This window comes from Channa argus, chromosome 7 (genome assembly GCF_033026475.1).
Source record: "Channa argus isolate prfri chromosome 7, Channa argus male v1.0, whole genome shotgun sequence".
NCBI lineage: Eukaryota > Metazoa > Chordata > Actinopteri > Anabantiformes > Channidae > Channa > Channa argus.
In genome coordinates, this window is record NC_090203.1 from 5,058,652 (window position 1) to 5,073,838 (window position 15,187).

Below are 15,187 nucleotides of genomic sequence, written 5' to 3' on the forward strand. Positions count from 1 at the left end.
AAAGTCCTATTTTGTGAATTAATATAAAGTTTAAAACAATATTGCACGATATCATGTGATCTTATTAAACACTAGATAATAATATAAATAATATCCTGTTTACTTCCTGTTATTTTCCCAATTAATGACCAAATACATTACCTATTACACCCCAAAGAGTGATTCTGATTTATGGCTGCAAAAACTTTAGCACTAGACATGTTTGCAAAGTAAAAGACTATAAATACAAACACGAAAGTAAAAGATTGAGGATGGAAACAGAAAGACAGCTGCAGACAACTGAGTCTGCAGACTGAGATGATTTTTGTTTATTGTTTTGACTCACAGTAAATGAATGTCTTTAATTTTATATATGAAAATCACCATTGTGCAATTCGATACCAGACGAGATGCTAAATGGTGATTAACATCTGAAATCTATTTTACCAAAAACTCTTAAATGATCGATGCAGTGTTTTTAATAGGGGGTAGTGAATGAGGGAGTGACTTCACGCACAGACAAACCATATTAGATTTTTGTCACTCAGCTACTGCTTTGAATTATGACGTTAACAGATGCTTAAAACTTTCTGGGGATGTATAATCCTTTACAATCCATCCGTTACATCAAATCTGCACAAATGCTTTTAATATGTTTGTTTTACAGCTGCAGTATGATAATTCAGTTTTTGATAAAAATTTGATGTTCACTGTCATGAACTCCACTGTTTCACTGAGCTCAGCTACACTCAGGAGCCTCAGTGTCTTTTAAAAGCTGAATATCACCTATCAAAAAGTAATATACTGTAGCACTTACATTTATATTTTATGCAGTCTGGGGTTGATTGGAATATAAAAACATCTAGTGCATAACTACTAGCATGTTCTTTAATTGGGTTTGTCTGCGAGCCAGGGTGATACAGAAATGCACACCATTCATAAGGATCAGTAATCAGAGGTGAATCTTTTGCAGCAATGAGTGATGCACAGCTGCAGACAGTTGCATGGGAACAACAGCAGCATGGTGCGTGCAACCTAAGCCCTCACACCTATACTCAGACACGCAACAACCCTGAAAGTGTCAGTCTGCATGTGTCAGCATGCCGACGCCCACTGGGTGTCTGTTGCTCTCCTCTGTCATTCGGGTGCTGATTTCAGCTGCAGTGGGTCACCCACCCGGCGCCACTCGCTGTCACCCTGCCACTCTAAGCTATGTGACTCTCCCCCTTCCTTTCCATCTTTGCATAGCGGTTCCAGTGTTGTCACTGCCTGTTTTTTATGTATGACCCTTTGACCTTGAGTATGTGAGACGCAGGATGAACAATACATTTACTGCCTGCTCACAGTGGCTTTTTGCAAGTGTAAACAACTTATTCTCAGTCGGCCTGCTGGCAGCTCAGCTCAGCTCTCAGTCAATAGGCGCGAGATAATGTTTACCCGTGCACACAACCGCTGCATTCCCCTGATGGACTCAACGCCCCCAGCAACCCATTCCCTCTCTTCCATTTCCCTAGTTTTCCATCTTTTTCTCTCACTCACCAAGTGTCCTCTGTATTATCACCAAAGACAGGATGCTCCCTGTGGAGCAGCAAGAGAGAAACCCCTTTGCCGAGCTCACCCGAGTAATACCTGTGGTACTTGCAACAAACCAGTGGTGAGCCTCTGCACCATACATTTTCTCAAATGCTCCTTTCCAACTATACAGCAAGAAGGGTGGGCTGACGAATGAGGTAGAGGAGTACAGGGGGGTGAAGCGGGTGATGGACGGAGCGGCGCAGAGGAGAAAAGGGAAGGGATGGGATGGGGTGAACAACGACAATGTCTGTATTTGCCGGAGCCAGTAGATGTCTAAGAGATGTCTTCAATTGAGCGTGCAGGAGTCCTAAATGGGTTTTCAGGGAGGGGGAAATAAAAAAAAAAAAAAGCCTGTCATGCTTCCACTCCATATCTCCCTCTGTCGTGCTCACGCCCTCCTTTTCTTTCTATCTTCCACATCCTCTCTCCCTCCCCAAGCTCTCAGGCCACCTCTCGTCCCTCTATTATTAGGGCCCAGTAATGAAATGTGGAGTGTCTCGTATTGGTGCCTGGGCCCCTGGAAACTGTATTAGTGTGTAAACGGTTTGGGAGTAATGAGAAAGCACTCAGGCCAGCCAGGAAGACTAGACCGAGGGGCGTATATTGTGTCTGTGTGTGTGTGTACTTGCATGTAATGTGCATGCGTATCAAATGAATAACAACAGACACCGGGTGGAGAGGGGTCCCAGCACACGGGGGCCAGAGTGTTGTATCCGTCTCACATGCCAATCGTGTGATTGTTAGCCTGCAACAGACGAGAAGCTTTAAAAATCTATTCGGCCAGCAGCAAACAATCGCAGTAGTGGCCCAAAGCATCAGCGTCAATGTCTTCGTGTGGCTCACTTGATTCAAGTCTTTTTAAGGTGAATTATGCAGGCTTAGCAAAAGGATTTAAGCTTTAATGCCCCGACTTAATTAATTCAGCAGCTACATTTTGCCATCACTAAAATCTGTCCACCTTTTCAAAGCACCGCTCCTCGGCGCTGATCCTCGGGACCCAGAGTACTTCAGGTTTTAAATCCCATCCGTTTTTGCATTCACCTTGCTTCCCACTTGTAATTAGCCTCTGTTTAGCTGTCGAGCACAAAAACCAGCAGGGCTCTGGGTCCAAAAGAACCACTGATGTAGCACATAATGTCTTTTTTTTTTTCCTTTAATCCTAGAAGGGGAATACCTGCTCGTTTCTTTTACTGTGTCTCCCTGCATAATGTTTAAATGCACATTGCTCATACAAATGGCCGACACCAGTGGCTATGTAATAAAAGGTTTTGTGTGAATGTGGCTGAGTGATATCATTCCATTTCCTGTAGCCTCAGGGACCTAAGTGAACAGGAGAGGCAGACAAGGCAGACTCCATGCTCCATCCAGTAAATACCCTTTTCACGGATGGATTTTTTTTTTCTACTTCTCTGCAGATTTGCTGCCTAAGTCAGTGGAAAGTGTCTTCATCTTCCAGGAGGGGATTGAGGGCGAGCCCAATGTGGCCACGCCGACGTACGATGCCATCGTGGTGGAGCAGTGGACCGTCATTGATGTGAGTGGAGAGATTTTTTCTTTTCGTCACAGGGTCACGGGTTTTGCACTTCCTGTCACAGGTGGAAAATGTGTGGAAGTCTGTGCTGTGAAGAGGTCGCAAAAAATGCTTTGCAATACGCAATCATCTAAAATGGCAAATGTAAAGCATGTTTTTTGAAACTAATCCTTTGAAAAACCACGCAGATGTGCTGTTTTGATCATACGGAGATTTTTTTTAAATTCTACTTTCTGACGTTTCCAGTCTATCTGTAATTAAAACACCTCAGTCTCCCAAAAAAAAAACGGTTTCATATTAGAATATGTGTCTCACAATATATGTCAAGGCCCAACATTCAGTCTCATTGCAGGAAGTAGTGTGGCCTTTAATGGGGTGGCAGATGAGGTCTGTAACATTTTGCCATCAGATATTAAACAAAATAAGAAAGAACCGTTGTGTTAATGTGTGTTGCGTAGTGATAGTTTGGACTTATCAAAGAAAATGGGTTGGATTTCCAACCTTGTTATGCACAACCGTGGACGGCAGTTATTACAATTCACGTTCAGTCTACTTATTTTACCTTTTGCAAACTTTTGCCATATAGTGATATTGAAATGTTTTGCAAATCTTGGGTAAAACCTAAATAAGTTAGTATGCAGATGCCGCAATACAGGACTAGAGGTTCTTGATACGTACAAAAATAACTTGAATGATGATATGGCCGTCACATTCAACAATAATCGAAATCCACCTCATCATCTACAAGTTAAGAGCCAGCTCTTGTATTGAAATCTCTTGCCACTCAGATTCTGGGCTCCTCACTCTTCACACAACATTTCTCCCAGAAACTCCAACGGCAAATCTGGCTAATCTCAATTTATGGGACATGTGTTGTGGTTGCTTGTCTTATCAGGAGCAAAACAAGCCCTTATCTGCCCTCCGATTAGTGTCTGTCCTCAGTACAAGTTCGAAGTGGGAAATTGAAAATCTGTCTAAAGTTGAAGGGTTTGTGGTCAATCATTGCCTTTCATCTGCATGTGTGTGTGTGTGCACATGTATACATGTCTGTGCATGCACGTTGTATGTGTGGATTAGTTTAGTTTTGTGTGTCTTTATGTGTTTGCTGATGCTATCTCAGTAATTGAATTTAGGCTTTTTGCGGCCTGTGGCTGTCCAAGTGTGAAAGGAGACTTTTGTCCCCCAAATGTGACTCTGCACCAGCCCGGCACTGATGGCAACATAAATGGCCAATAAATAAATAAATGCCCCTGCAGTCATCTGATGGCAGGAGTACAGGCTCCTGTCCTCTGAGATGAATGGTAATACTGTTACAGCTTAATGGATTTCAAGGCTTCCTCAGAAACATCAACAGAGAGTGATGCCGAACCTCCGCCCAGTCTTCCAGGAGATCCAATCAACTATTCCGCTGGGACTTTATCAAATGCTGTTTCACCCGAGCGATCTGCACCATGCCAAATCTGATTGACAACACTCTATTTCACAAATGACGATGGCCTCACATCATCCCCATTGATTGTGATAACCGCCTAAAATTAATATGCAAAGTATCCTCACAGCTCATTACTATTTAGTGCCGAGATAATTACAATGAAAAATAGGGCTGCATATTGATTGCGTCGGTTTTTTTTTTTTTTTTTTTAGTTCCTTCTTCTTTATACACATCATCTTGTTTTTCCTCTGGTGCGTCACAGTTGTATTTATTAAGTCTGACAGGTGGTTGGATGTATGAAGCTCAGAGAAGAAGAGGAGGCAAACAAGCTGTTTCACTGAGGGCATGCAATCATTTACATTGTCGTCAAGAGCGAGCGTGTCATCTCAGGCATGGTGTCTGGAAAAAAAAGGGGGTTTTAATTGTTTCATTTATAGACGAATTACAATGAATTTGAGGATTTGCATGTGAAAAAGTACCACACTTCCAAAGGCACCAGATTTACAGGTGTTTGTAAAGCAGCAGAGTGGTGATGAGCTCCAGCAGTTACTGAGTATATATCCATACGTGAGATCCATAATACTCCAGCTCAAATCCTTTTTTCTGTTCCTTCAAAACAAAACATTTATTACTGGCTTACAGGAAATGTGCAAATGCTTATTACTGGTTACTGAAAGACCACAAATTAGTTTCATGCTTTAACAACGTTGCTTGTAAATTGAAAAAAGGTCACAGGTGAACAGAATGTGACAGTGTGCAGTGGAAACAGACTGAGCAAACAAATCATGAAGATATCACTCAAACATCATTAAAAAGACCAAACACGTGGAGCTTAACTCAGCTTTCATTAACCGAAAGGCAGGATACACCATGGACAGGTCTCCAGTCTTTCTCAGGTATAAACCAAGAGACAACTATTCACGCCTATACAGTAGCTACAGTAGGCCAGGGAATTGACCCAGGGACCTTCTAGATACAGGTCGCAGCACTAACCACTCCACCACTATGCCGCCCATTTCAGTCAGTCAATTAAACATCATTTTAGTCCTTATGACAAGTTTGACTATAAGCACATACATTCCAGGAAGATGCCAATTTAAATATAACATGTTTATAACCAACTTGTGATACAACTGGTTTTTAAAATAGCGTTCATGTACAATGACAAAAGGCCAAACAATGTGACATAAATCAGACATTAGGTGACAGCAAAAACAGCCCATGGGTCACACAAACGCACTTCAAAACAAATCACGCAGTTAAACAAATCACACAATTAAAAGAGGAAACAAAAATAAATGTCAAACCGACAAATTAAGATGCAAGTGCCAGGGAAACAGTTTGTGCTAAGTGAAAGCAGAAGACAGCCCGGAGAAAAACAGCACAAAAAACAAAGCAAAATGCACAAAATGTCAAACAAGAGAAATAAATTAAAAGCACACAGCGCATGCACGGTGCTCTGCATGGAGAGGGTTGCTTATATTGTGTTTAAAAAATGCCATCATTGCTAAAGAGCTTATGCAGACATGAAAAATAAAACAACACAGACCTTGGACAGATGTCCTCAATACTGAATTTAATTTGAAGATCAAGCAGCTGCCTGAACACAACAGCTATTTCCTCAGCAAAATCCCTCAAATAGGAACCATATGGTGACGGTTGGTGAAGTGCTCAAAACGAATAACTCATCAAGGGTCGGTGCTATGAAAGTCCAGTTAGGACGTGCATCTTATCTCTTGTGTCCTAGGAGAAAATCAATAGAGGAGTTGCCTTGGAAATACTGTAATGGACTGAAAGCCCTCGATCCTATCACTGGAGCAATAAACAAACAGAACATGTTCTCCTTCAGACCTCGGCTCGGGTTCGCCTTAATATGTTTGCTCACCACGAACCGCTGCAGGAGAATTTATTTATCAAGAGGGACAAAGTGCATTAGCAGGAAGGTGTTATGTTTCAGTCTTTGTGTATCGAGATAAAACGGTGAGTCACGCCCGAGTCACAAAACCCTCCACGTATGGGCGTTTTTATTTTAAAGACGGCCTGACATCAGCTGAGGTCTGTAACGAGTTTGATGCAGCTTTTCAGCTTCCCTTTCCGACACTCTTACAATGTGGGACATACAGTAGCCCCATTATCCACTTCAAGATTCCAACAAACACATCTAAACATGTCATGCTCAAGGGGAAATAATTATCAGACTGTGCACAGAATGATTGCCAGGAAGTAAAATGGTTTTTCAGCCACATCAAGCGTTGCAGTTTGATTATGTCGATGAAACGACAGATTTAGAGAAAAGAAACACACCCGAAAACCTAAAATTTCACCGGAGTTCAAATTTGAAGAATGGCAGTCCAAAGTCAAAGCAAGTGAAAGGAGCTTAACAGCACTGACACTGTTGTCACTCATTCCCAGAATCTACTAGCATGCCCGGCTTTGAAGAACCACACTTGACAGTGTTCAGGAGCTAAATTACATCTAAAACGGGATTAGAGGTCCACATCACAGCGTCTGTGCGGCAGGGAGGAATCTTTGAAGAAACAGTTTTAAGACACAGAAAAAGGACACGCACAGAATGATGACAAAAGCCACCTGGCGTCCTTCTTCATGAGAATTACTTTGTGCAGATATGTGCTTCTTCTTCTTCTAATGTCAAACCTGATGCAGTGCTCACAGTTGTCAGTATATGATGTATAACGTTTTTGATCCACTGTGCCCATGCTGGGGCCTGCACGTTGTGCAGAGAGCTGTGTGTTAATGTGCATCGCCTGTCTATGATATCTTTATTGTGTCTGGCTGAGGTGAGAGGAGAGGTGACCTAGATAGGAGGAGAGCAATTTGCACCGTCCCCACAAGTGAGAGATCTCGCCCACTCTGTCAGCGTCAACGTGACAAAGCTACCGATGGCCGCAGGATGGAGGGAGAGGTTTTGGTTTGCAGCGTGTAGTTGGTTAGAAATATAGGAAACCAGTAATAACATGTGAGAGATGAGAAACAAGTAATAACGTGTACCTAAGAGAGTAGAGGTCTAACAGTTTTGGATTTCCAAGCAACAGTACTGCCGTTTTATAGTGGTCCAGTACATTTCAGACTAAGCTTTTGTTCAGTTTGCATTATATATTTCCATTGTTCAGAACCCATTAAAACATCAGTGAGTCACACTAGTGCAGTGGTCACAAAGCAAAAGTACTCTACTGTACTTTACCACATTTTTGGCGTAGATTTAATTGTGACTGCTTTGACTTTTACTCCACTACATCTAAGAGCAAGTATTTGTACAAAGTTGTGTCACAGATTTCGCAATACAGAACTTCTTGTCTTTTTTTTAATTTAAAAAAAAATGTATCAAGAGCGAGACGCTCAACCAGGCAGCGCAGGGAACGCACCTGTACAATCAGATATAATGCTCCCGAGATGAATGCTGGAGAAGTTACCACAGACAGGACGCATCAGGAAACTCCAAACCTAGATTAGAGGCGACCTGTGCATATCACATAACTTTTAACATTTGTACGCTTCAACTGTTGCTGGCAAATGTCATGCTGAGGATCTCTTTCAGCATCAGCACCTACTTCAGGCGTTTAATGGCACTTTTTAGCCAGAATGTTTCATTTTCTGCCATCGAGAACTCAAAGATTTGAGGTGATGACATTAACTGCAAATAACAAATTAGTCAGTGTCATTGTTTTGTTAAAAATAATAAAAGGGTATTAGAAGGATCTGTCATCTTTAAAATAGCACAACCTGTCCTAATTTAGCTTGTGGCCCTCTTTTATTTGAATATATTTATTAGAGTTACTCTCGTTTGATTTACTCCCCCCCTTTTTAAATGCATATAAAAACTCAGGCATATAAAAGTATAAAGTCTGGATGTTTTTTGTAGCCTGTGCGTGTATTACAATTCAAATCACAAGCCGATATTTTCTAGACACATAACTGAGCAGATGTAACATAAGGGGACAAAATTTTCTGTGTTTTTGATGAAGCTAATCACATTAAGTATAGGCTTCCGCAGTGATTTAAGTCACAGTGGATGCGGAATTTTCTGTTGCTGTGACAACGCTGCAAGTCAAGCCAGCCTATCAGGAGCAGGATCTCAGTGGCCTTTTTTAAAAGTATTTGCTTCATCATTAGTGGGCTGTGTCTGCAAACCTGTTGACCTCAGTAGTCTGCAAAAAAAAATAAAAAATAAAAATATCTAGGCTGTATTCTGAGCCGGTGAAAAACAGAGTTAGGGTTTGTTATGTCTACCTTGTAGGGTCGGTGAAGAGGGGTAAAAGGAAAAGAACAGAGCGTGTTTTTGTTGAGCTCACTCTCAAAGTGCACTCTGAACTTCAAGTTGACCTGTAGTGACGCCCTCCTCTCCCCACAGGCCTCAAAACAAATGTTGTGCTTGGCCTATGTTTCCAAACGTTGCATAATACGTCTCCATAGCTTTTCTGAAAATAATAAAGAAGAGCTTCAACAGTTTGAAACACTCGAAGGTTTAGTTCGGGGTTATTTCGTAAGCATATATGTTGTTTTAGCTAAAACTCACCAGCTGGAAATGGTGATAATTAAAAGGGAATTGCACAGTCTCTCTTTCCTGCTGGGATGCAATTTAGGGTAACTCAGGGCAAACCAATGCACAAGTTCTCTCTGTGAAGAGGAAGCCTCCGGACAAACCTAAGAACAACCAGCTCTAGTTGGTTCAGCTACTGGTTCTCGCTCCTCTCGCAGTCCTTTTATGTACCGTAGTCCCTCGGATAACACTTGAAGACATAACTGGCGGTGTGACTACTTTGGTTCTAGGCTCACATCTTGGTGCAGGAGTGCTGAGGCAGCAAGGTGGCCCTGCATAATAAGTCCAGGAGAGCACGGTACTACACTCCAGGGACTGTGATTAACTCCCACCTACTCCAAAGAACCATTACAGAAAAATTATTTCTCAATTTATTGTGTGGGCAGGCTTTGACAGAGAGTCTGTTTCTGGGAGTGGTTCCAATATAAACCCCTGAAAAATGTAGATGTGCTGCTCCCAGTAGGGAGGTATAGGAAAAGTAATGCCTGTGTAAATAATGTCATAGAGCAGCGTCTTGTATTCTAACGATTATCTGTTTGCAGCCTTCATCTTGATATTTGACTACTTTTTGTCTATGGTCTGTCATCCTGGTCAATAAGACTGTGTGGAAGAAAAATTAGCCTCTGTGTTAAGTGTCTCCCTTAAAAGTCCGTCTCACGGCAGACACAGAGCCCTGCACGCACTGATCGGTCTTTCCTCTTGTCACTTTTTGGGCCCGTCTGCACAACCACCCCCTACCCAGCTAACGAAACAGAAAGAATTGTAGTTAGAAGCCTAATCATCTGTAGCTGTAGCTCAAGGAGCAGCAGCAGATGCAGTTGTAGTAGTTGCTCTACTTATAGCAATTGCTGTAGTAACTATGATAGCTAACTATATATTAGGGTTCCTCCTACGCTATGGTTACCACAACTCAGAGCAGAAAACTAGTTGTTATTATTTACAGTAGCTTGCACTCGGCACTCGAGCTGAGTAGAACAACTACACATTCTGGCAGCTCCAGTGAAAGGAGGAAGAGAGCGCCCAAAATCCCCTGCACACAGCATGCTCATGCCTGACTTGTGTTACACAGAGGAAACCAGATGTGATGGCCAGGCTATACGCTTTTGTTTTTCACATCCAAAGTTCTGATTTGTCATCACATTTCTGTGGTTCCCTCAAGGACAAATGGGCACTCATATGATGAGGTCATGTCTCTGTGAAAGAAGCCGACAAAGGCGGGTTAATGCATATTCACATGTAGGTGTATCCTCGTGAAACCCTCGGCCGGTGCCGCTGTGATTAGAGAAGACGTTCACACTTTCCAGTAGGGTGAAGGTGAAACAGTTGATCAGTGCACTGTGAATAGACTGTGAAGTTCTGTGGTGTACTTGCTTCATGTTCGCTGCCTCCTTGACTCATAGCTATACTTGCACTGCTCTACCAAAGTTAACAGTCTGGAATTTATGTAAAGAAAATAACGGTCAAATGACTCCTTCAATCAAATGAGGGAACACGGAGCCATTCCGTGAGGTTTTCTTAATAATACGTTTTAACGTGTGTGTGTGTGTGTGAGTGTGTGTGTGTCCGTGCAAAAGCAATCTGAGTGACACGCGTTGTGGTTTTTCATTTTCGGCAGGTGCCAAGATGACAAGAATAGGAAACCACACGCAGTCTTCCTCTCTGAACGGCAGTTTGTGTGTGTCTGTGTGTGTGTGTGTGTGTGTGTGTGTGTGTGTGTGTGTGTTCTGAAGGTCTGAAAGTAATTGTGTTTATTTCGGTTTGAATGACTAATTTCCCAAGTCAAAATAGGCATTTACACGTGTGTGTGTTTCATCCATTCTTGATTTAAATCCATCAGTCGAGACAATGCGGCTTTCGCCCATTTTACGGCACAAAATGTTTAGCACAAAGTGAGCAGTTACACATGAGCAGTCTATTTGCTCAAGGACTGAGCTGACAAATGCTTGTCATGAATAGAGACGGTTGCCATGTTGACTCATGGCAACCAGGGATTTTCTGTGGCAGTTGATTTATATCTCGACTCTGTCCTGCGTACATCACTGTTAAAAAACACTTCTCAGACAACCAACATACATCATATAAAAGCCGCCGTATCTGAGAGAGTTGGCGTTTTTTTTTAACCGAGATTAAGCGATGCTGACAGTATTTGATTGTATCTCACATGTCCACGTTCTGCTGCTGTAGTCACAGTAGCAAATGAGCTGTACTGCATAATAGACATGCAGAGAGGATGAACAGGTTTAGGCTGACTTGGGCGGATTCGAGGTTGTAATGGGCGTCTTGTGTTCTCCACAGGGTTTACAGGTGAAGGCTGATTATATCCCACTGCTTCAGTCCCTCGCAACATATGGATGGAGACTCACCTGTGTGCTGCCAACTCCTGTAATCAAGACAAACAGGTAATCACACTTATGACTATTAATTCATCTATGATGTCTGACGACCTCTGTTGGCAACCAGCAGCAACTACATCCCCTGAAAATCCTGTGACAACCATACAGTACATGTTTTCATACATAGGAATAGGAATTTTGGATAAGAGGGTAAATAAAAAGAGAATGCAAGGTTTGGAAATTGATTACTGAAAGTTCAAACTGAGAAATATGACGAGATCTATGCTCATTCTGATTTTTAAGCCAGTAACACGTTTCAAAAAAGCTGGAACATGGACCTGTTTACCACTGTGTCGCATTGTCTCTTCATTAGAAACTAAGGAGACCGTGGGCTTTTTTCTGCTTCATGTTCCAAATGTTTTCAGTGCATGACAGGTCCAGAGTGCAGGCACACTGTGGTAATACTGTACATGCAGAATGTGGTCTGGTTTGGTCTTGATGAAATTATACATTTTTGGTAGAATATGTTGCTCCAGAACTTGAACTCCAGAACGGAAGCAGTCGTCCGAACGCCACAGGGTCAGTGGTTTGAATCCTGGTCCCTCCGGGCTAAATGAGAAGCAACATTTTAATCAGACCATTTACCATTTACAGATCTGCAATAATGCACTGCCACAGTGTGACTGTCCTCTGATAATAGCTCCTATGGTCCCTGTTTGGCAAATTTCGACTCGGCACACCACAGGACAGTTTTAGATAGGGTGGCTCATTTACTAGTTGCCATTGAGATAGAGTTGATCGTAGGTTTTGTTTGAAATGAGAATGAAAGTACTATAAAAGTACCAGAGGGAAGGCAAGTTTTTATACAGCGCCTTCCGTCAACACAACTCTGTGTCTTTATGTGAGATGTAAATGAAAAAGGAAAAGGAAATAAGCTTAAAACTGGATTCAAAGAATCATTTAAAAAAACACGGTGCACTGAGAGATACGAATAAGTAGTCGTCATGTAAAGTATAAGAATTTAAATGTGCACTTCTGCATTATTTTATGTTCCACCGCTGCTCCTGAAACAGTTTTTAAAAGGTGATTATCCTAAAACGCATCGTTGCTAAGTTAACTACAAGAATTTTTCCGCCTAAAAAATAAAAAAAACTTGACATTTAGGAGATGGTTTTTACCAGATAACGATGAAAGAACATTTTGCCACAGTTCCCTGAGGTAACACACATTTTTTGTTTGTTATAGGTTCCGTGAATAAAAATTAAAGCGTTATCAATGACATCTTCCAGTTTTGTTCTGCAACGGCAACTCTTGATTTCACGTACGACCTACTGTACCTTCTAAAATCGACGTGAATCTGAGACCTGGGCCTTGCGTGGAAATGTGTGATACAGTTGAAAATTAACTACTCTTGCCTACTGTATCTGGTGCAGCGTTTCTGTGAAAACTGGACTGTGGTATGAACTATAACAGGCTCAAGTTATTCAAAGAAATGTGACAGCCTTTAGAAGAAATTGACCTAAATCTGTGCCACTTATGGCTGAGCTTCGAGCCGAGCAGCAGCAATTGTGAAAGTTTAAAAGCAGCCGCTCTGACTGTTGGTGGAAGAACTCTTCACACAAATGTAACGGTTCCTCAGCTAAGCCTGTGCTGACTCAGCAACACATAGCTGCTATATGAGTGTACATCCTCTTATGGTCAAAGGCCCTGGTTGTTCTCAGACACACTCCACTCTGAAACAGTTTACACTGTGAAATATTTTATATATAACATGTTTAATATGTTTTGTTCATTATGATTCTCGGTAAACTAATATATATGTAAGAACGGCATACTAGTTAAAGACAACACGGTAAAATGAAAATTATACAACTATTTTTTACTGAATCGTAGGTTGTGACTAACACATTGATGTAAATCAAAACACCAACAGGACATTATTCAGCAAATTTTGTAGTAAAAGACAAAGTGACCATGGCGTGATTTCGTGATGATACTGAACAAGGGAAAGGCCCTAGATTCCACAAAATTAATCACAACTTTGCACATAGGGTGGTGTGGTTTCATTGAATTGTACAGGTGGTCATAATGTTATGCCTGATTGTTGTATGGTCACTGCATTTCTTGATATGTAGCAGGAAAAATGCTGCAAATACAGGGAGTTTACTTTAAAATCCTTTTCGTTGTGCAATGATGATTTTTAAGTTCGGCAGGAACTTTGATGGAATCTGCAGTAAGTTAACCAAACCAAGTGCATTTGGTGTCATTTTAGTGCCAGATTTCCACTTGATGCCACTTTGCTGTAACATGGAAGAGAGAGACAGAGAGTTTTTAAAAAAAGGGCTGTACCTTTAGAGCTTTTCCCAACTTGATTTGTCTACTTTAGTTTCACCAATGAAACAATTAACTCACTTCCGAAGGTTTCTTTTTGCAGCTGTATGGATTAAAGCCACCAATAGGGCTTTTAAATGTCGAAACTAGAATGGGAATAGCGTTTTGAAAAATGTGAACCCGTGCTTTAATAATGCGTTGTGATCTGTCATTCTGATAAAGCGTGCATTTCCATCAGTACACTGACCGATTGTTTGCTCTGCCACCACCTCAGCTGCTCTCGTCTGCTGCTTTTTCATAACCTGGCTGATTAATTACCTCTCTATTTTCATCCTTTGTTCCCCCCAACCCACCCACTTTCCCTCCCACCCTCTCTCCTCTCTTTCAAAATGCCACAACACAACAGCACAACATGGCTAATTAATCAGAGCCGGCCTAGATACAGTACAAAACAGAGCTCATTTCTCTCCCTGTCTCGCAAAACATGTTGAGCACTGAAATAATGGTTGATTATCTATTTCAGATTAGCAATACTCATTACACTTGTTTTTGTGCTGTTGACTCCTTCATTTTTAAATAGCACGTTTTCAAACGCGCCCTTTTTGTAGTCGGCGTTTGCGGGCTGCACTTCATCTGGAGGGGTCGGATAAGTGTCAGTGATCTCAGCGGCGTCTGAAATTAATGCTAACTTGTGCTCGGCAGCACTCTCCACACAACATTAATTCGTGTAGTTGTCTCAGAGCATGCATTCATGTTTGCCGCATTCAATTAACGTAGATGGTAATTACATTTTAGAGCCATTACCTACAGTAAATGGGAATCTTTCTACATTAACTATGGAACAAGCAAGCACACAACCAGACAACAGGAAGGTTCAGATAAATTGGTTAATTATTGCAGTTGTGGGGATAATCAAGCAACACATCTCAGTTTTTGGAGAAAGGGCAGTTTTGGTGCAGCATTTTGGTTTTTTTTTTTGTTTGTTTTTTTCAGTTTTGCAGCAGAGAATTGTCTTTTTTTCCCTAAAAACAAAGCCACCAACTGGTACATTGACCCATAAATGGACACCGCAGGCTATTGCCGTTTCTTATGGCTTCAAGCTGACACTGACCCCCGGGAGCAGGCTCAGTGAAGGCCTGCAATTTTCTAAGCCATCCTCTCCTTTCTAGCCTAATGTGCTGGGGCTTTTCCTGGGAACTCCAGTTAGTTTTCAGCTTTCCTTAACCAGGAATCTGTCCTGCGTTCTTGACAGCGTAGAAAATAGCTTGTGGATGAATGGTGGGAAAAAGGAGGTAATGGAAAAAAGAAGTTATGGTGGGTTTCGGGTGGTTTAAATAGTAAGCTTTCTGCTGCATGACTCTGAAGTCCATGTGATGTTGGGTAAGGGAAGATTTGTAGCAGGCTTTTAGAGGTTTGCAGCCATCATAAATGTGCCATCTTTCCACATG

At 41.7% G+C, this 15,187-nt stretch overlaps 1 protein-coding gene across 2 annotated transcripts in view; it reads left to right on the forward strand.

Annotated features, from left to right (window-relative positions):
- LOC137131099 (raftlin-like) overlaps window positions 1-15,187 on the forward strand; it is an 82,896-nt gene that overhangs the window by 63,395 nt on the left and 4,314 nt on the right. For both annotated transcript variants that reach the window (XM_067511926.1, XM_067511927.1), the window contains 2 exons: window positions 2,970-3,088; window positions 11,371-11,474. In XM_067511926.1, coding sequence (XP_067368027.1) covers window positions 2,970-3,088; window positions 11,371-11,474 — 223 coding nt within the window. The remainder of the gene's footprint in view (window positions 1-2,969; window positions 3,089-11,370; window positions 11,475-15,187) is intronic.